Source organism: Electrophorus electricus, chromosome 2 (genome assembly GCF_013358815.1).
Source record: "Electrophorus electricus isolate fEleEle1 chromosome 2, fEleEle1.pri, whole genome shotgun sequence".
Lineage (NCBI taxonomy): Eukaryota > Metazoa > Chordata > Actinopteri > Gymnotiformes > Gymnotidae > Electrophorus > Electrophorus electricus.
Window position 1 is genome coordinate 27,204,099 of NC_049536.1, and position 22,639 is coordinate 27,226,737.

A 22,639-nucleotide genomic window follows, 5' to 3' on the forward strand; every position below is an offset into this window, starting at 1 on the left:
AGGAGTGAAAAATAAAAATACATCCCCTGTACAAACATTTCATTATTTAAGGTAGTTGATCAAACACTAACCTAGGACATTCAAAGTCACGGTGCACTGGCAGACACTGATGTGATTGGAAATCTCAAAAAGATATATTCCCCCATCATCTAACTGCACAGACTGAATTTTAATATTGCTGACATTATTGACAAAGCTGAGGCTGCATTGTCTGGATGGCATCACCTCCTTGCCATCTTTAGTCCATTTCACTTTCAGTTCTGGAGTGCCTTTTACCTTACACTCAAAACTGACTGGATCTCCAGCAGTGACATTAATAATTTCTGGCTTTTCAATAATCTGGGGAGGCTCTGAAGTAAAAACAAAAGCAAATACAACAAAATAATGTAAATCTTTGAAGACTCTAGTATTTAATTGAAACTAAGTATTTAATATAATTAACCAACCTTCAAACAAAAGTAGTAAAACACAATCTTTAAAGCTAACTGAAACTCAATACATACAATAATCAACCAACCTTGCACCAAAAGGGTGGCAAAACACTTTTCCTGCCCTGCTTCATTCATTGCCTGGCAGGTGTATCTTCCACTGTGGCTAGGATCACACACAGGGATTTTTAAGGTAGCAACATTATCATCAAATGTCCTCATTATTTTAGGGTCTTCCAAGATCCAGGTCTCATCTTTTTGCCATTGAATAATCAGAGGAGGTGATCCCCTCACAATACACTTAAACTCAGCTACATCTCCCAACACTGTGGCAACATTTTGGATCTTCTCTACAAAAGATGGTGGTTCTGAAGATATGGAGTTCAAGAAAATGATTAGTTATATTGTCAAGAAAAGTGAAATCACATGTAAAATTTATATTGTAAAACATATTAACCTTTTATATGTAGTGTTGTTCTACATGAACAACTGCCCACTTCATTTGAAACAATACACTGATATTCCCCAACATCCAAGTCATCACACTTCTGTATGTCAAGAACTATTATTGAAGCATTCTTCTGATAGAATAAATGTTTAGTGCTTGCTTTTATTTCCTTGGAATCCTTTTGCCAAGTAATCTCAAACGGAGCGGAGCCTTTGATTTGACACTCAAAGTAAGCATTCGAGCCTTTCACAACCTCTGCAGGAGTGAACGGCTTCACAATAACAGGTGGCTCTGAAAGATGAAAGAAGTTATGCACATTGTGAATCTATGTCCACTGCAAGACTGTACATTTGAACACAAAGTTTCCACTTGACGTCTGCACTAACCTTTCACTTTCAGCTCCATACTACAGCTCTCACTGCCTGCATCGTTTCGTGCCTCACAGTAATATACACCACTGTCCTTGACATCAGAACCAGTGATCTCAAGACATGCCAATGAGTTAACAAAACTCATTTTATACTTGTCACTTGGGCTTATTTCGTTGCCATCTTTAAACCAATATGTGTCTATCTCTGGAGTGCCAGCTACCTGACACTCAAAAACTACAAGATGGCCAGGTTTCACCACTGAAACTTTGTCTGGTTTTCGGGTGAATTTTGGAGGTTCTGTATAATACACAAATGAAATCATTGTTACACACAACTGTGATTATATATAGAGATAAGGGACTCTTATGTTTCAAAAAAATTTGACTAAAAACCTTTGACAAAGAGTGTTGCCTGGCAAGTATCTGAACCAACATCATTGGTTACTTCACATATGTAGTCTCCAGAATCCGATGGTTTAGTGAAAAAGAGTTCAAGAAAGCTTGAAGAGTCATCTTTCTGAACAGAGCAATCAATTCCTGATAAGATCTCTTTCTTATCTTTGAACCACTTGATGTTCAGTGGGGGAGTGCCCATTACAAGTACATTGAACTTCACTCTGGTTCCAGGTATGACCTCCTGTGACTCAGGTTTCTCAATGATACTGGGAGGTTCTGAAAGGGAGTAATAATTGTTTGAAAACAACTTGTCAATACATCTAGTTTGACTCAATAATAATTCTATTTTAGATAAATTGTTTTTTGACCCGTAATCCTTTTTTGGCTGTTCAACTGTTTTAAAAAAAGGAAATAAAAGGAATCCGAGAAGTAATGTAGAAGATGAGAGTTACTATTTTGTAACATTTTTTTAGAATTCATAGCCTTGCATGACATACTTATCAATAGTACATTTGTGTTTATAGGGAGGTTCAAAAACAGTTTATCACACATGAATGATTAGAATATATAGCAACGCAAACCTTTAACTTTTAAGACACCAGAACACTGGTCTCTGCCTGCTTTGTTTGTAGCAATGCAAGTATAATTGCCACTATCAGAACTATCAAGACGATTGATTTCCAAAGATGCTGCATTTTCAAAGAAAATGCATTTGTGTTTTTCATCTGTCTCTATCTCCTTGTTCTCCTTAAACCAAGTGATCATTATAGGTAGGGATCCAGACACCAGACATTCCAATTGTGTAAAGGATCCTTTAATACTCTCCATTTCCTTCAGTTTTCTTGTGAAAGAAGGCTTAATTATTTGATCTGTTACAATAAAAAAAAAAAGATTTAAGTGAGTGCACTGTGATGGGACATAATGTATAGTTTCCCATTTGTATCAAGTGAAAGTCTCCTTTGCTCATATACTGACCTAGTACAGTTACAAAAGCCTCACAAGTGCTCTTGCCAACATCATTTGAAACTTCAAACATATATTCGCCTTCATCACACCGCTCCGCAGACAGGATCTTTAATGTGCAGTTCTTATCAGTGCTATGTACTTTGTATTTTTTGCCTGAAGTCAGCTCTTTTCCATCCTTCATCCACTTGCTTTTTAAGGCTTTAGTGCCTGAGAACCTACACTCCAGAGTAGCAGGGTCTCCTACAGTGACACTGATAGACTTTGCCTGCTCTGTGATATTTGCTGGCTCTGAAATGGATGATAAATGAAGATGATATAACTAACTTTTTTTCAAATGTACAAACAACTAACTAACTAACTATATATATATATATATATATATATATATATATATATATATATATATATATATATATATATATATATATATATATATATATATATATTGGACAAACTATGTTTTCAGAACAAACCTTTGACCACCAAGGCTGCTGTACACTTCTGACTTCCAGCTTCATTCTGCGCATGGCAAGTGTATTTTCCACCATGTTTTGACTGTACACTAGACACATGCAGAAGTGCTGTTCTGTTTTCAAAGGACATCTGGACATGCTCAGTGTCTTTGACCTCATGGTCATCTTTTGTCCATAACACTGTCATAGGCAGTGAGCCTTTCAGAACACACTGCATAGTAAGCTCACTGCCAAGAAGGATGTTCATGGTATCTAGCTTCTGCACAAATGATGGTGGCTCTAAACAGAGAAAACCAGAACATGAAACTGCGTATTGAAACTGTGTACAGGAAAGTGTGTATTGATTTAGAATATAAAAGTGTAAGTTGGTATGTTTTTTTCTAATCAAAATGGCTAAAACTACTCCTTATTCTTACTAACCTTTCAGTACAATTTCACAATCACATGACGTCTGTCCTACTTCATTCCCTACAGTGCACTGATATTTGCCAGCATCTCCGACTTCAAATTTGAGAATCTGGAGACTCACTACATCGTTCTTCATGCTAATGACATGCCGCCGATCGTTTCTGATCTGCTTTGAGTTTTTGATACATGAGACTTCAAATGGAGGTGAACCTGAGATAGATCCCTCCAGCACAACATCAGAGCCTTTGACAACTTCTTTGGATTCGAATAATTTCACAAATACAGGAGGTTCTAAAGCAAGAGAGTACAAAGGTCAGCCAATAAAGATAGATAATTAGCTGATAGGTTTTTTTGAGATTAATAACTCATTACACACCTTTAACTGTTACCAAGCAACTGCATCTGTCACTGCCAGCATCACTGGATGCTACGCAAATATAATCTCCACTATCTTCAACACTACAATTGGGCACCTGCAGTGTAGCAACTGAGTCACTGAAGGTCATTTGATATTTAGCACTTTGGGTGATTTCCATCTCATTTTTGTACCACTTCATAGTAATCTCAGGACTGCCAGTTACTTTACACTCCAAAAACACAGCAGTTCCATTCATTGCTAATTTGGCTGGGTCAAGTTTCATCACAAACCTTGGAGGTTCTAAAAAAATAACAGACATCATTTAAAACATTTCTACTCATTACGGTATATAAAAGAAGTAGTATATAGTATCAAAGAAGACAGAAGAGAATAACAAAAGGCACCTTTTACAAATAAGACAGCGGTGCATGAAACCTTCCCTGCATCGTTAGCCACTTGGCAAGTATATGTCGAAGAATGAGATGGCTTCACAGAGTGCAACTCCAGTGTACTTGAAAAGGCTTCTTTCTTAATGAAACAAGTGCCTCCGGTTAACATCTCATTCTCTTCTCTGAACCATTTGATAGTAAAAGGTGCTGTTCCAGTGAAAGTGGCTTTCAGAACAACAGTAGAGCCTGGTATTACTTCTTGGGATTCAGGCTTTAATGTGAAGACTGGAGGCTCTATATTTAGTTGTGGAGGAAACATCACAGTTAAATTACTACATATGCTTTAGGTCTAACATTTATTCTCAAAATATTAGGAATTAAGAATAGAACTATTCACAATATTTTCTACATTTGTTTCTAACCTTTAACAGATACTGTTCCACTTGTCTCTCTGTGCCCTGCTGCATTAGTAGCATGGCAGGTGAAAACCCCAGTATCAGCAGTCTCTAAATTAGATATTTTCAATGTAGCAGTGCTTTCTCTGAATTCAGTTTGGTACTTCATCCCAGTTGTGATCTCCTTTTCCTCTTTAAACCAAGATATTGTCATGGGCTGTGACCCTGACACCTTGCATTCCATCTGAACACTGCCCCCAACATTTCCATCAACCTTTTTAAGAATTTTTGTGAAGGTTGGAGGTATAATTTTATCTGCTCAAAAGAAACACACACTTTTTGTTTAAACCATAACATTTTAAATTTAAAGCATGTGTACTAGAATAAGATAGAAGACTAACCAAGAACTGTGACTGAGCAAGAACAATGGTCTTTTCCGACCCGATTAGAAACTTCAAGTGTGTATTCACAGCTGTCTCCCCTCTCTGCTGAGAGAAATTTTAAGCTTGCTACATTGTCTTTAAAAGAGATTTTATATTTTCGGCTCGCTGTCATCTCCTTGCCATCACGGAGCCATTTTACTTTGAGATCTGGACTTCCTGAGACAGTGCAATCCAAAGTTGCAGAGTCTCCTGCTGTTACACTGATGGATGGTGCTTTATCAACAATTCTAGCAGGTTCTGATATATATAAAAAAATAAAATAAAAATAAAAAAACATTAGAATACTAATAATATAGAAGTAATATAATGTTAATGTGATATTTAAAATTGTATGCTTTTATTTCTAACCTTGAACTGATAATGTGGCTTCACTTTTTTGTTGACCAGCCTCATTTTCAGCTTGGCATGTATACTTTCCACCATGTTTTATGGTTACTTCCTTGATTGCCAAAACAGCAATGTTACTTTCAAAAATCATGGTAATATTAGGGTCATCATCTCTGAGTATCTCAGAGTCCCTGAGCCATTTAACAGTAATAGGGGTGGAGCCTTTAAGAGTACCCTGCAGTTTTACAGCACTGCCCAAAATTGCAGTTGTGCTTTCGACCCTCTTTACAAAAGATGGCGGGTCTGCATGAAAGAAGGCAAATTTATACTTAAGAACAATTTCTTAACTTGATAAATAAAATGAACACAATTCAAGAGGTTAAGAACAAACCTTTCAGTTTTGCCACTGATTTAGAAGTTACTTTACCAACATCATTAGAAATACAACACTGGTAATCTCCAACATCCGTGCTGTCAAAGGACTGTATTTCCAAATACAAAATGGTATCCTTTGACACAATTTTGTGTTTTTTATCAGTGTTCACTGTTTTCTTATTCTTCAACCAGGTCACTTCAAATGGAGCAGTGCCTGTAACTTCACACTCAAGATGGGCTGTAAGACCCTTCACCACCTCCACTGTTTCCAATTCCTTTTTGAAAGCAGGGGGTTCTAAGAATAAGAGCAGCATATAATAAAAATTGTTTTTAACAATAATAACAAAAGGTTCACATTTGGAATTAAGGAAGATATACGTATATACATATATAAAACAAACCTTTGACAGTGAGCTGGGTACTGCAGCTTTCACAGCCAGCCTCATTCATTACTTCACAAGTGTAATTTCCACTGTCAGACACAGTAGGGCCAATAATCTCAAGTGCAGCTTGACCATCTTTGAAGGTAATTTTATGTCTCTCACTGGAGCTGAGTTGCTTGTCATTTAAAAACCAAGAGACATGGAGCTCAGGAGATCCTTTAACAGTACACAACAATCGTGCAGATGTTCCCTGTTTCCATAAGACCTTAGACTCCAATCTCTTTACAAATTTGGGAGGTTCTGAAGAAATTCAGTTAAGAGAAAATCAGTTTTACACTGCACAAATAGTACAAAAAGACTAGTCACACAAACAGAAAGAAGAGCTGAAGGAAAAAAAATTTCCTCAAAGATGACAAAGATGGTTTTGCTTTCCTTCTTTCATTAAAGCAAAGCAACAAAATCTACAAGTTCACATTGAGAAATGAATTTCCATGAACACTGGAAATGAATTGCATTTGTCTTACCTTGTACATTTATCACAGAAGAGTGAATGCTGCTTCCAGCGTCATTTGCAGCAGTACAAACATAAGTGCCTGTATCTTTAAGCTTGGCCTTTGGTATCTCAAGGCACGCCACTCTGTCTTCAAAAGAAATTTTGCTATCCATTGTATTATGGAGTCTCTTGCCATCCCTCATCCAGGTGATGAACACACCTGTATCTTCATTCACCTGACACTCGAGCCGCAGTGAATTATCCACCGCTACAAAAGTTGGCTCAAAGGTCTTCACAAAGCTGGGTTTGTCGATAACTCTCAGCTCAGTGCAGCACGTAGCTGTGCCAACACTATTTGAAGCTTTGCAAAGGTATGTTCCCTGGTCACTTTGCTCAAGATTTGTGATCTCAAGACAATACTTGTTCTTTTCAACGAACACTTTGTAGTGCTCATTATGTGAAATGACAATGTTGTCCTTGTGCCAGACAACATTCACTGGTGCCGAACCAGTGATTACACAATGGAATTTTGCTTGTTTGGCCACAAATGAAGTAATTGGATCAGGCTTTGATACAAATTCTGGAGGAAAAACCTCTATAAAAATAAAGTTTTGAGTAAAAAAGAGCAAATTAGTTTATGTACAACATTAAAATACACATACTGCATGTCATTTTTAAACCATAATTACCACAATAAACATTTCAATAAGCTATTTGCTTATTGCACATTAAAAAAGGTTAAATAAAGGTTTGTTACCTGTCACATTCAGGTTAGCAGAGCAGCTGTCTCTACCATGTTGGTTCAAAGCTGTGCAGGTGTACTCGCCACTGTCTGCCTTTGTTGGACTCAAGAGCTCTAGAGATGATGTGGTTAAATGGCTGATGATCTTGTACTTGTCACTGTGTCTGATCTCTGAGCCATACTTGAACCATTTGAAGGTCACGTTGGGTGCATCTTCAATCTCACATTCAAAAGTGACAGGGCTTCCTACACTGGCCTCCAGAGCATTGATTTTTCTTTTGAAAACAGGTGGAACTGAATTGTATACAACGAGAAAAAGACAGTTAGCACAATGAATGTGAAGGCTTAAATTGTATATCATGGAATGAATGTCAAAAGCTGAAACAGTTCACTGTCATGTTTGAAGTTAATTTAGTTCTGCAGATAATTTTTTTAAACAATTTCCTTATTTGAAAATAAGGCCTTTAAGCTTTTCAAATTACATTTCTCCACAGAACTTTATTCACTATAAACACAACCAAGATGGCATGAATGATGGGATGCAAACAGTAGTCTGGGAGTAACTGTGGAAAAAAATGGTGAATGGGTTATGGGAAAGAACTGATCAATAAAGAACAAAACCACATAATGTCCTCAAAGGCATGCAAAGAGTGGTGCTTGGTGAAGAATGGGCTGTGAATGAGATACTATTCATATTCATGGGTGATGCAGATTCAATTCAATTTCAAAGATTTTAATTAGATCAAGGGTAAGAACACCTCTGCATGAAAAGGTGATGAAGATGAGAGTGACACTGAAACGAGTCCGACTGTTAAGAGGTGATGAAAAAGTGAAGTCATGCTCACACATTGGTGGAGTGAATCAAATGAGAGTGTTGTGAAGACTGCATATTAAAAACAGGAAATATAATAGGCTATATCTTCAGGTTAAAGATGCTGACCTGCTCTATCTTTAAGCGTATTCAGAAGAAATAGAAATGAACAGTAAGAGTTAGTTATGGGTGATATGATATGGTAAAACAATCCCCATAATCCAACCTCTTGAGACCACTGTGAGCCTTGATGTTGTTGAAGTCTTGCCAGCTTCATTCACAGCCTCAAACGTGTATTCTCCTTCATGTTTTTCCTTGATAACTTTATTGATTACAAGCATATAAGTGTCCTTATCTTGTAAACACTTGAACTCTTTGCCAGACTTAACTGGTTTTCCATTAAAAAGCCAATTCACTTTTGAGACATGTCTTGTAGTCACAGAAAATGTGACTTTAGAGTGTTCATCTATGATGACATCTTTCAAAGAGCTTTCAAAGACTGGGTATTCCTCCCTAACCTTTGCTTTTTGTAATTTGATGGTCTCTTCTGTCAGATATTCCTGTGTGTCTTCCCTCTGAATGAGAATGTCAGACTGCTCAACTGGGACTGGCACAAAGGACCCATCGGTGGTGATATCTGCAGTACCAATATCTCGATCTTGGCTTTTTACTGTCACAGATCTGATTTCCTGTCTTTCAACCTGAACAGACTGCTTTAATTCCATTTTTGTAGTGGTTTCCTGAATCACTAGACTTTTTGAGCCTTGCACAACAGTTTGTTTCTGAGCCTTTACAGACTGGAAAGAGGTTACATCTTCAGACTTCAGAGCAGCTGATTGTGTTTTAGGTGGAAAAAAAGTTTCTGTATTTTCAGTTAATTGCACAGTCTCAACCATTGGTGAGAGCTTTTCTTTAGCAGCAGCCCTACTAAGTTGTAATCTCTGAGGCCTGTCAATGTGCATTGCTCCAGGTTGTTCGGAGGTGAGAACCTGCTGCTCACGATAGATAATGGAATACAAAGCAGCCTGAAGTTCACTCTTAAGATCAGCAGTCTGAGGGTACTCGCCCTCGAAAGAAATTGTGATCTCTATGGGGGCTCCTGCAGTTGTGATGAGATATGTGAACATGGTATACCTAAGCTGCCTTTGAACTCTGACCTCCTGTACTTCAACAACATCCAATTGCTTGACCACATCTGCCAGTATTAATGGTTGATCTTGAGCAACAGCTGATGCAAGCATATTTTTCAACTGAGGCTTTATGTCTAAGCTGTGTGCTTTAGGTGCTGGAATCACAAAAGTAAGTTCCTTTGGAAGGGTCTGGCTTTCTCTGGACTCTGATAGTAACAGAACATCCATCTGCTGTTGACTAACTGTTGCTGTAGTTGTTTGTGATTTTGTAATATCCTGAGACAGTTCACCTCTTAAAAGGAGCTTTTCATCCATTAATATTGACTTTCTAATCGACTGACCCTCTTGAATTTGAACAGCAAAGTCTTGCTCCGCGGCATCAAGAGTAACGCTGCTTTCAGTTGAGATTTCCTTCTCCTCAACATGAAGAGATTCTAATGGTATTTTAGGCTCCATTTCAGCCAAGCATGTATATTTTTCTGGTGCGCATAAATTCTCTGTGTGTCCTTCCTCCAGATCTTGTATGTCTGATATGGACATGGCATTAATAATATTCCAGCGATCCTCCTTTTGCACTAATGCACGTTGCTGCTTAGTTTCACTTGAAAATGGTGTCTCCTTTGGTAGCTGCATTGGTTCTGTGATGACTTGCAAATTGCTTTGAGGTTTTGGTTCTTTCTTGATATCAGAATGAACTCCTGTAGCAGAAACTTCCAGACCTCTGGAATAATCTGCTGTGAGTTCCCTTTTCTCCTCTGTGGTAACTGCATGTTTACGGGCCTTTTCCTGTCTCTGCACTGCCATCTGTTGGTCTGTTTTTTCTATTGAGAGGATCCCCTCTTTTGATAACATGCTCTCTGCTTGAACTGCCTGCAGATGCAAAGGGGCCAGGGCCTCTTTATGAGGCTGTATAAAAACTGATGTCTCTTCGGTTGAGAACTGTGATGACCCTTCACAAGTAATGGTCTGCTGTTCATCTGTTGACACTGTGTGCAAAAGAGTAGGACTTTTTCTAGAGTCTGCTTGCTCAGGACTTGGCTTCTCACTACTGAATCTACCCTCAGAAGGAAGACTAGTCTGATCTGCAAAAATCTGTAAGTTAAGTATCTGTTCCTCTTCCCTCTGTGCCTGAACTGAAACCATACTATCCAAACCTGGAATTACACTTGTTTTTTCAGCTTGAAATTCATTAACATCCTCAGCAACAAGAGCTGATCTTAATACTGTATCCTTAGCCAGAGCTGCAGTCTGCTTATCAGGTCTGTGCATAAAGAATTTTTGCTCTTTTGATAGCATTTGTTTGGTCTCACTCACTGAAAGAATGGCTGGTTTGGGGGATTCCTTCTTTACTGAGGACTGAGAGGCTATATCTAACACTGACAAATCTTTAGCATGGACATCTGTTATTTGTTGCTTCTCATCTGAAACTGCTGCATACAATATTTTCATACCCTCCTTAACTTGATAGCTCTTTTCTGCCTCTGTCTGTGGTATAGTCTTTGATTGCTCTTTTACAATTGGGAGTGTTGATTCTACCTGATGACTTGAAAATGGGTATTTGGGCTCAGTAATTGCTTTTGTTTGCTCTTTTTCTTGACTGGTTAGTGGCTGTGTTTTAACAATTGTTAGAGGCATTACACTCTCTGTTATGGCAGACATTAGCCTTGAAGTCTGCTCCTTTGCACTCTTCAATTCCGTAACCTCAGGACTTTTAATGCGATCAAGGTGCTCCTCTGTGAAGCCTTGGCTTTCTTGAACTGCAGATGTCATTGCAGCCATGTGGAGCTGTCTCAAAGGTGTTGCCACAGCTGTTTGTGGCTGTCTGGATGCTACAGTTACTCTTTCCTGCATCTCATGAGACTGCAGAACTGCAGCCTGGTGAGTCACCTGCTCCTTGTGCACAGTGGCAGATGAAACATCTATTTCATGAAGAGAACCAACTTGCTCACTTGCTACAGTCTGCCTATCTTCTGTGCCAATGGTATAAATCATCTTTTGCCCTTCCTGCAGACTGACTCTGGCTTGCCCAGGAAGACTCACACTGTACAAGCGAGATTCAGTCGCCTCTTCAGTCATGGACATTTTATAAGTTTTCTGTTGAGTCAGCTGCTGTTGATGAGATACTGAATAACTTTTCTGGAACACAATTAATTCAGCACTACAAGTAGCCTCCCCAAAGGGATTGGAAGCCCTGCAAGTGTAAAGGCCTCTATCACTCTGCTGGATATCAATCATTATAAGAAAACCAGTACCATCTGGATCAGTTACAATACAAAAGTCTGGGCTGGGCAGAATTTCATCGCTACCTTTAAACCACTGAATTTTTGGACAGGGAGTTCCTGTCACTTTGTATTCAAATTTAGCCTCACACCCCTCAGCACACTGAACAGGTACGATCTGTGTGGTAAACCGCGGTGGCTCTCCAGGTACTTTAAACATGTGCTCAACCCACTTCTCTGCTGGTGATAAATCAGTGACTTGTACTTTTAGGGTTGTTGTGCAAGTAGTTTGACCAAATCTGTTACTTGCAGTGCATGAGTATTCTCCCTCATATTCTTTTTTTACCTTAGTGATAATCAGACTGTACTCATCTCTTTCTTCAACAAACTTGTATACAGATGAAGAAGTAATGACTTTGCCATTGTGGAACCACTGAACTTTAGGCTTTGGAAAACCAGATACAGTGACAGTAAACCTAGCTGAGCTCCCAATAGTGACTTCTGAAGGTGCAAGTTGGGTTAGAAAAATGGGTTTTTCCTTTTTCTTTTCCAAAGAACTAGAGTAACGTTTTTGCTCTGGCTTGAGTTCAAGTGTTTTAGCTTTTTCAGGTAATTGTAGAGTAGAACTGTAGGTTTCTTCTTCTTCCCCCATGGTCTTCACTGTCAAGCTAGAAAATTCTGTATAAAAATAATGGAAGTAAAGATTCACCATAATATTCAGATATTAAAGATTCAAGAATTTTATAAGCAAGAGCGGACATAAATGCCCATACAAGATTAAATAAACGTGATACACAGCAACAAAACTTTGTGGTAACTTTATTGTATTATCTGGGTCTAATGTACATAGAATTACACAAAATCCACATTGCACTTAATCTGCACCTAAAATTTATTCTTCAAAAAAAAAATTTCTGAAGTACTTTTTTATTTCTACTGAGATATGTGTTATAAAGGGTTACATTTGGATCTAAATATAATAAAGGAATCTGCAAGTATGTCATTATCATTACTCTGAGCAAACCAAGTTTTTATATACAGTTAATTTAAGGTGCACCATTAGAAAAGTTCAAACTATACAACACGTAAATCTATGTCAGATTTTTTTTTACTTTGCATGATGAATAATTTACTACTAATAATTTAACTTTTAATTAGTCTTGCAACCTATTATACTTGTTCAGTAGTATCTAGAGTAATGTATATCAAACATTCTAATTTTAGTATTCTTAATAATCTATGAACATATTGAAAATAAATGAAGTAAAAGAAACAAGCATAAAAGAATTGTAGTCATGCAACCAAAAAAAATAACATGACCAATGTCCTTGTGGTAAATTTACAAACCATAAAATGGCTCACTTTGCTTCCTGTACTTAGACTGGTGTTTACACAGCCTAATGTTGAAATATTAAAATTATTGTGATGTGTTAAACAATTTTTGGTGATAATTGTTTATAGAAATTTTTAAGTTTCTGGATGATCTAATATTTCAACTTTTATTATTTAAGTTTGACCCACATTGCTATTTTCATATTTTACATTTTTTAATGAATTAAAATATTGCTTTTCATAAATAGTATGTTTTATGTAATTGGATGCACAAACAAAAATGAAGAAAGTCTAAATAATTGGAAAAGGGGGATTCGGTTGTTTTGTTGTTGTTTTAACTTCTGTCCCATATACCATGCAGTGTCTAATTGTAATTATTTAGTAGTTATTTAAAATATTCAATAAATGTCATTAAGCTCAGGGAAATGTGCAAGCCCAGAAAAAATCTACACTACATATGAATTAATACGAACACTTTAAAAATATTTATTCAAGCCTAGGGATCTCTGAATAAGAGACAAAAACTGTCAATATGTGCATTATCATCAAAGGGAACTATACACAATAATATACATAGTTATGCAATACCTGAAAAACAACCATGTGCCTCTAAAGACACTTTATAAAGTAGCAGCTCTGCAACAGTAAAGCTCACAAAGCTGATGAACTCTGATGAACTGCTGTTAAATTAAAACACCTTTAGCAAGGACATTGTTTCTGTGGAACCTGCTTTGTTTTGGATAACACATTTGAATTCACCAGCATCACTTTGAACTGCATTTGTTATAAGCAAATTGAAATGCCCTGATGCTTTCTCTTGAATGATGTATCTAGAGTTTGTTATTGGAGCACCGTCTTTAAACCATTCTGCTGTAGGGTTTGGTTTTCCACTCACTAAACACTGAAGCAACACTGGTGTTCCTACTGCTGCAGTAACATTTTGCAGTGGTATAATGCACTTGGGGGGGTTTTCAGTAACCTGGAAATGAAAATTGCACATGTTTGTTGATTTGCCTTTAAATTCTATTTTGTCATCTTTCGAAGGTTCAGCAAAGACATCAAAATTGATGCAAACATATTTCTCTCCCTGCTCACTCACTTCATTATCAGTCATGGCCACCAGTTTCACTGCTTTTTGAGACTCGTCAGCTTCCTGTTGAAACTCAAACTCAAGCTCAATCTCTGATGTTTGATCACCATTAAATGATGAATTTCCAACAACCAAGTCAAACCTCTGAGGCTGAACTTTAGCACTGCCTAGAGATACAGCAGTGAGTTCTCTCCCCATAGTCTTTCCTGAATACACTTGTGGATTCAGTACCATAAGTGATGCCCTACAAAGCGTCTCTCCAACAACATTAATAGCTCGGCATGTGTAAATGCCACTGTCATGAGTGTTGACTTTCAAGACTTTTAGGAAATGGTTGTCACCATCAGAGCTGTAAAAGTACTTTTTCTTATCATGAGGTATCTTCAAATTTCCTTTGTACCATGATACCACTGGTGAAGGGATTCCCATTAAAGAGCACTCAAATATCACTGTGGTATTTTCAGGTGTTTCTATGTCACATATTGGGTTGATAAAACGTGGTGGCATCTCAGTTACCTCAAATGCTATTTGCAGGTCATCACTTTCTTGTGTTATAAAATCCACAGCAGCTTCCTCATACATGCTGGGAAGAACATCAAGAGAGATTATCATACTTTTGTTGTCTGGTGTGTATTCTGGTATAGTAACAATTTTCACCTTTTTCTCAAACTCCTTCACCTCATTCTCATCTAACTCAACTTCTAATAAAATCTCCTGTGGGGAGGGTGATCTTGATGGATCCTCATCCTCTTCAACATCGAATTCGATTACGTGTTGATGGGTAACAGCAGGGGGTGCTGGCAACATCCTTGCATCTTGAGATGTCACAACAACCAAAGCAACACTTTTTGCTTCTCCAACATAATTAAATGCCTGACATATATACTCCCCTTGATCAGCTTTTGTGATGTTTTGAATTTCCAATGCTATGTTATCACCATCTCTTTCAATTCTACTTCTGACATCTGGAACAAGCTGAGTTTTGTTTCGAAACCATGTTACCTCTGGAGATGGTAGTCCAAACACTTCAGCGCAGAACCGTAATGTGTCACCTTCAAACACTCTTCTCTTAGTAAGAGGCTTAAGAAAAGCTGGAGGAATTCCTTGTACCTTCTCCTGAAGGGTTCCTATGCTTGGTAAACCACCCCCCTCTGGAAGAATCATGCCTTCATCAATAGTAAACACAGGGAGTGTTGCTTCAATACCCTCATCATCTGGGGACCTAAGAAACTTAGCAGGAGAATACAGTCCGTCACTGGAGATGCTAGGAGGTCTCTTGTGTTCCACAGGAGAAAATGGATGCTCAGGTGGGGTTGTAATACCACCTGGAGTCTCTGTAGAGGTGTGGAAGGATTCAGGTGATTTTGGAAACTGAGAAATCTCCGTTGATGAAGCTGGTGTATAGAACCGCTCAGCTTCGGCTATTTCCTCACTGAATGTACTGCCTATTTCGATTGACATTTCAGACTCTGGTGACAAGGGCCTTCCCCAATCAGATGGTGGGTTATAATAGTCATAAACAGCACTAAAAGTTACTTCTTCCTCCTCAAGTTTGCCAATGCCAGCAGTACCTAATTTGACAGATTTTTGTTGTTGCTTCTGTGGACTTTCTTTTATAAAGTCTTGTGAAGATATATATTTGTCACCCTCAGTTTCTTGTTTTAAAATAGTTGCTTTTGATATATCTGACACCTCACTAATGTCTGTGCCACTTGTGCCTCTTTCAATATGTGGCATTTCTTCATATTGCATTTGTGATCCCTTAATTCTAATTGTGCTGCTTTTTGATGGTACATCCAGGTCCTCTGCATTTGCCTTTGATTCCAGTGAGATTTCTTGAGCAGCACCAGCACTGTCATCTTCCTCAAGATGATTACCACCTAGTCTAACAAAGGCCCCTTCGCCTACCTTTTTAATTACTTCCTCTACTGCACTGACTTTTATTTTAGGACTACCAGGATTGTCTGTCAAGTTCCTTGTTTTTGCAGGTAAAATAGCCTGAGGTCTGATTAAAGTGGGGGATTGCTGGAACTCAGTGACCTTTGCAAAGGACACAAAATGATGCAAGTCACTCGAGACTGGCTCCACAAATGGCTTGTCCTTCTCTGATTTCTCTTCATTTATGTATATTGTGTTTTCCACCAAGTTTGCCTCTGAAACATCTGTAGTTATTCGTGATGGAGATGGCTTGTCGACAATTAAAGAAGAAACATCAGTCAAAACTTTTATATCGTCCTGTCTAGGAAGAAATGGATCTGTTAGTCCTTCTCCATATGGTTCTATATGAAGTGCAACTTCTGGAATGTCTTCCACAGGGTAAGAAGATTCTAGAGTTGACAGTAAAGTTATATCTTCAGGTTCTGCAGTAGGAGATTCTGGTGCTTCAAAAGCCTGTTTTAATTTTGATACTTTTACTTCTGATCCTGAAGACTGCAAACCACAGCCAGTTATGACAGGTCCAGCTTGCCTTGTGGTTAGGATTTTCAGTGCATTTTTTTGGGAGACAGGATGTTCATCAGACTTACCAACATCTTGCAGTTTAACTGGATCAATGATTGGAGTAACATGTCTCATATGAGAGTGTGTAGCATCTTCAGGTCTCATGGACTGATTAAACTTAGAAACACATTCCTCATCTTTTGCATGGATTTGTTTGGATACTGGAGAAGGACCTGGTAATAACTTTGCTCTTACTGTAGGAGTAATTTCATCTGAGAAAGCAAGAGATCTTGTCTGACTCATTTCTAAAGTATTGAGAGATAAAAATCCAGAGTCAAATGTTGTGGAGTCAAATGACACATTAGCTACACTTTCAACTTGTCCAGCTTGTTAGTGGCAGTAAATCTATATGTTCCTGCATCAGCATATGTAAAATTGTATATGTAAAGTCTGTAGGTTTTATCATCCTCCTCAAACTTGTATTTGCCCATGTTATGATCAAGGAAATTGTCATCTTGTGACCATGTGGCATTAGGTGCTGGTTCACCAGATATTATGCATTCAAGAATGGCAGTGTGGCCCTCGGAGCAGCTGATGTTCTTTAGCTCTGTAACAACCTGTGGTGCCTCACCAACATCAAAAGAAAATGTAAACTTGTGCTTCATAGTTTGAAGCGTGCTCTCACTAGGTGGCGCCTCGGGTATCTTGGCAGTGGGTTCAAATGTGCCTGTAGGTTCCTCAGTAATATCGAGTACTGGTGTTGGAGCGGTAATTCTGATTTCCACTGGCGAAGAGTGAAAGGAAGCGGCAGAAGTGTGAGGAACTTGGATGACTGCCTGCGGTACCTGCAAAGTGAATTTTTTATCGAGACCACTATAGATGAATGACTCAAGTTCTTCCTCTATCATTTGTTCTTCACACAGTACTGACTCAACTTTAACGTTCTGAGGTGTTCCAGCCCAAAGCTTGTGTTCATAATCAGTTACTTTTAATATACAAGAAGTACAGGCTTTTCCATATTTGTTTGAAATGTGACAAGCAAATATGCCCTGGTGGTCACTTGTTGGATAGTAAATTATCAGTGTTGATGAGTTTGCTCTGGAACGTACATCAAAGTCTGGATCTCTAACAATAGCTGCCATCTTTTATCCAGGAAACGATGGCTGTGGGTCTCCCTGAAAATGGCATTTTAGTTCAGTCATTTCTCCTCTCCTTACTTCTATATTTGGCACTAATGATGTAACAAAAACTGGTGCACCAGATTTCACAGTGCTCTCTCCTGCCATTTTTTGCAGAGTGGTGGTAGTTTCTTGACTTGGGACAATTTTTGATGTTCTGCCATTTCACTTTCTATTCTATAGTATGTCACATCCTTTGCTGTACCAAGATGAGTTGGCAATAGATCTGTGTCCTTGGCAGAATGCTGGCTTTTATAAGCTTTTTGAACAATATGCTGTGGTAAACTGCTGCCAGAATGAGAAGAACTGATTTTGTCTTCCAAAACTGAAGTTCTTGATGGCAATCCAGTATATTGAGAAGATAATCCAGGTGTACTAGTGGATTCCAATCCAGCTTCATTTTTCTGAGGTGAAGGTTGAAGACTTTCAGCTATAGTCCAGCTTGATTCTAACTCAACACTTTCTTCTTGCTCCTGTTCAGCTAGAATGTCTTGTTGCCATTTTTTAATCCGCATTGCTAGAGCCTCTTCCTCACTTACAAGATAGTGACTTTCAGCCAGCAACTTTTCACTGTCCTCATGAGAGATAATCCTTCTTGCCTCTGTGTTTTAGAACTGTCCACCCTATGCCCTTGATTGGAGATATCACTAAAGAACTTTTCCTTTGCGGTTTGTTTTGGCAATGACTGACTCTGTTCAAATGGCTCATCTGAAGAAGTTCTCTCAGGACTCTGTACAACAGCAGCCCATTCGGGCTGTAAGTCAACTCCATGCTCGTATTCACTCAAAACATCTTGTTGCCATTTCATTATTCGTTGAGTCAAAGCTTCCTCCTCACTAACATAGCGCTCGCTTTCACTTTTCAACTCATTGATTGCCTCCTGTGATAAATGCAATTCCCTTCTTGGCGCATATTCACTTAAACGCTTTCCTTTTGGTGATCTTAAAACCTTTGTGACTGAAGAATCTATTTGAGTTACCTCTGCAGATTCTTTTTTAGAAATTCCATTTTCAGATCTGTGGGAATTAGATACTTTTTCTGTATCTGTCTGACTTTTTTTCCAGTTCCTTACTGGTCGGACTAAGGTCTCCTCTTCCCTCATTAAGTGCTCATGCTTATGTTTCAGTGTATTTTTTTCTTGTGGCAAAAATAGCTCAGTCTGTGTTACATGGTCACTTGGAATTTCTCTGACCATTGATTTTGAAACCTTTGTGAATGATGAATCTCTTTCTGATAGAGGTGCCTGTTCTCTTCTATCAATTTCATATTCAGGTTTATGAAAACCAGATGCTATCTCTTTAGACCACTCAGGTCTAACAGACTCTGTGTGACCCTGGCTTTTTAATGCCCCTTGGCTTAAGACCTCTGCCTCACCAACTAGGTGCACATTCTCTTTTTTTAACTCATACATTTCTTCTCGTGATGAATACAATTCACTTGCTGTTGCATGTTCACTTAGAGGTTTTTCTTTGGATGAAGATCTTGAAACCTTTGAGAAAGAAGAATCTGCTTTTACTGCTGCAGGTTCTGTTAGAAGAATTTTCTCTTCAGGTTTATGAAAATGAGACCCTGTTTCTTCAGGCCACTCTGGTGTCACAGCTTGCGTAAGAAACTGTGTCCCTGCCATTCCAGGATGAGCCAAGGTTTTCTCTTCACTCACAAAGTGCTTACTTTCAGGTTTTGGTAAAATATTTTCTGGAGATGAACTCAACTCACTGCATGTTAGATGCTCAAATGGGAAACTTCCTTTAGCCAAAGATCTTGAAACCAGAGTTTCAGCTCCAAGTTCTCTTTGGTCTAGTTTCTCCTCAGGTTTGTAAATACAAGGTTCTTTCTCTTGAGACGACACCTCACCTTTTCTCGTAAGAGGTGAAACAGCCTCTTTGAGATCCTGTTGCCATATTATTGCTGGCTGGGCCAAGCTCTCTTTCTCACTTAAATCTTCACTCTTATACTGTAATGCAACTTTTCCTTGAGATGACATCACCTCTCTATGTGCAACATGTTCAATCAATCGTCCTTCTTTGGCTGATGAACTTGAGACTATTCTGAATGAAGCATCTTTCTTAGTTATGGACGGTGGTTTACCTTTATATGTTATATCTTCAGGTTTATGAACATGGGGGTCTTTTTCTTCAGACCATTCTGATGCAACTGTTTCTGTCTGATCTAACTGTACATTCTCTTGCCATTTTTTAATGCGTTTAGCCAAGAACTGATCTTCACTCTCTAAGCTCTCGCTTTCTAAGTTTTTCTCAAGGATATTCTCCACAGACATTGCTCTTGGTTGTAATTTCTGAACTGGAACCATTTTACTATCATTTTGTGAAATATCATCACTAAGGAATGTGGCAGACATTGAATTCACTTCTTTGGTTCTTGAAGGCTCTTTGAATGTGGACTCCTTTTCAGTAGCACTAATATTTTTGGAGGCTTCACCTGCCTTCAGCCATTGCAACACAAAAGGTCCTTTTGCCTGTACTTTGTCGTCCTCATTCCACTTTTCAAGATTAGCATCGTCTTTACTTACCAAAATTCCATATTCTACCTCCTTTCCTGACTCTTCTTTTGGATCAACTGCCTCTGTTTTTATTTCATATTTTTCAACCTTAGTTTCCTTACTTTTAATGTCCTCTAGAGGGAGCTCACCTCTCATCATTTGTATTGCCCTGGATCTGGATTGAGGTTCAAAGGAGTGCTTTACCCTTGACTGAGTAGGCTCGGATGACTGTGTTCCAAATCCTGTAATCCTCTCCAGTCTACCTTGAAAATCTGATGAACTCTTACTCAAGACACCCTCACCTTGTTCACCTGGCCGCACAGCACTGGAGAGCTCTGGAAATGTGGATGGTTTTACCCTCAGCCTGTCCATATTATCTGTGTAACTAGGCTCACTTGTGACTGATTCCTGGTCAAACTCAGAAGAGGACATTGTGGATATGGAAAGCCTCTTTTTCTTTTTAACAGCTTTTTGTAAGAGATTGAGCTTGGTTCTAACTTCTCCATGAAGGCTGTCAGTGTCACTAAATCTATCACTATACCTATCACTGCACCTATCACTAAACCGATCACTAAACCGATCACGACCAGTAAGTCTGTCACAGTAAATGTCACTGTAACGATCACTGAACCGCTCATGTCTTTCAAACATTGGAGGAGGAGAACGACCACGTTCTGAAGCAGTTTCAAGCTTGTCTTTTTGAGGTGCTCTTGATGGTGATGCAGTCCGGAAGTACATTGTGCGGAAAATAGCATTCTTAGGTCTAGTATGCCCTTTCAGTTGTCTCTTAGTTTTATCAAAAGGTGAACCGACGCATCTTAGATCTACTCTGAACTTTCTCTCCTTTGTTTGATCAACCAACGAATCCAAGCTTGAGTGGGATCTGTCTGAACGTCTGGAATGGCTGAAATAATTGGCATCTTGCTCCTCTCTTAACGACACAAGAAGTGATGCTGTGGATTCCACAGATCCCTCTGTATTAAGTGCCATTACTCTGTAACTTCCTGCATCTTTGTCTTTAATGTCACTGATAGTTAAACTTGTTAAGTGTATATGCATTTTACTCACTGTATGTATTCTACGACGGTGCTCCTTTTGAATCTGCCTGTTATTATGAAACCATAATATTGTTGGAGTTGGTCTTGCAACTAGTTTACATTTAAAAGCAGTGACCTCCCCCTCTATAACTGACTTAAATTTTAACTTTTTTGTTATGCTGGGTTTAATATTTTCAGTTCCAGATTCTGAGACAAGACCAAGATCTAAAGCATCTTCAGGATCTGATAAGCCACCATGCAGCTGTCTTCCTTTGTCGATGTATTCAGTTCCTTCATTATAAAACAATTCTGTAAGAGAAGGAAGACAAAGTTCAACAAACCGTATAGCTTGCTAAATAGACTGAATATGTATTTAAAATTGAATATTAATAGAAATATTAAACACATGCACAAGTCACAAAGCCATAAAAAATAAATTCACTCACCATATTTGTTCGATAACGCAAGACTCGATTCTTTAATAAAGATTCTGACACGAAAATGGCTTGGTGTTTTGTTCCTTCTTCTGTGGACATTTCTTCAAAGCATAAATTTCTTTTCAAAGCATTAATATACCCAAATAAAACTGATCTTCAAAAATGAGCTTCTTGTGTGGATTTACCTTGTAGATATATCCTAAAATATTCCTTACCTGACTTGCAGAAGGATGAATAAACGCCCTTTCTAATCCTCAGATTGACGGAAATTGCTCAAAACATTGTTCAAAAGATTTAAAAAAACATTAAAGGCAGCTCTAGATTTGTATGAGAAGGCGTTTATTCGAACTAATATAGTTTAGAGGTATAACCATGTTATTTAAAAAGCAAACAACATTAATCGCATACCACTATCTGCAAGCCAGTCTAAGAAATATTTGCAGGAGGGGAGTTCCAGATGCAAGAAACTTAAGAAGCAATTAAAAGATGTGGCTACTTCCACATCTTTTAAAGAATTAGTTCTTGTGGTCTGGAAACCTTAAAAGATTCAGATCCTGCAACTTTTATCTTCAGAGACAACCAAGATTTATCCTTCATGCTGTTTAAGGGGAATGAATAGATGCACACCCCCACTTTTTTCCAAAATGCTGTACAGCAAGCACTTTATCAGTCAAACTGCTTGCTATCTAAAAACATCAAGAAGTCAGACAGATACTAAAACATGAGATATGAAAGTGTTCCCATCAAAATGATCCATGCAATTTTTACAGTCATCATCAGATTGTACAGAAATATCACATTCAACACTTTCACAGAAGTACATTTCATTATATAAAGAAAAAGATTGTCTTACCTTTGAATTCTTCTTCAATTTTAGTTTCAATCTCTTCATGCACTTTTTTAACTATAAAATAGATTTGAACAAGGAAATCATTAGAATAAATATATGCTTACAAAGAAAATATGATAACATATGAAAGCATATAAAAATCATGACAAAAGTCATTTTACTGAACATAAATGCTTGCTAAAACCAAAACAAATGACAAACATGGCTACAAATGAGAATAAG

At 38.1% G+C, this 22,639-nt stretch overlaps 2 protein-coding genes across 2 annotated transcripts in view; both read right to left on the bottom strand.

Annotated features, from left to right (window-relative positions):
• ttn.2 (titin, tandem duplicate 2) overlaps positions 1-22,639 on the bottom strand; it is a 162,632-nt gene that overhangs the window by 114,887 nt on the left and 25,106 nt on the right. The window contains 20 exon segments of the mRNA XM_035536460.1: positions 72-350; positions 518-796; positions 886-1,167; positions 1,263-1,544; positions 1,640-1,918; positions 2,224-2,511; positions 2,618-2,896; positions 3,082-3,360; positions 3,502-3,780; positions 3,866-4,147; positions 4,252-4,530; positions 4,659-4,946; positions 5,033-5,311; positions 5,423-5,704; positions 5,793-6,071; positions 6,178-6,459; positions 6,684-7,247; positions 7,410-7,688; positions 8,432-12,232; positions 22,421-22,471. Coding sequence (XP_035392353.1) covers positions 72-350; positions 518-796; positions 886-1,167; positions 1,263-1,544; positions 1,640-1,918; positions 2,224-2,511; positions 2,618-2,896; positions 3,082-3,360; positions 3,502-3,780; positions 3,866-4,147; positions 4,252-4,530; positions 4,659-4,946; positions 5,033-5,311; positions 5,423-5,704; positions 5,793-6,071; positions 6,178-6,459; positions 6,684-7,247; positions 7,410-7,688; positions 8,432-12,232; positions 22,421-22,471 — 9,192 coding nt within the window.
• LOC118242976 (muscle M-line assembly protein unc-89-like) lies at positions 16,760-17,577 on the bottom strand. The gene has a single exon (XM_035536447.1). The coding sequence runs from the start codon at positions 17,555-17,557 to the stop codon at positions 16,781-16,783; it is 777 nt and encodes a 258-aa protein (XP_035392340.1). The 5' UTR covers positions 17,558-17,577; the 3' UTR covers positions 16,760-16,780.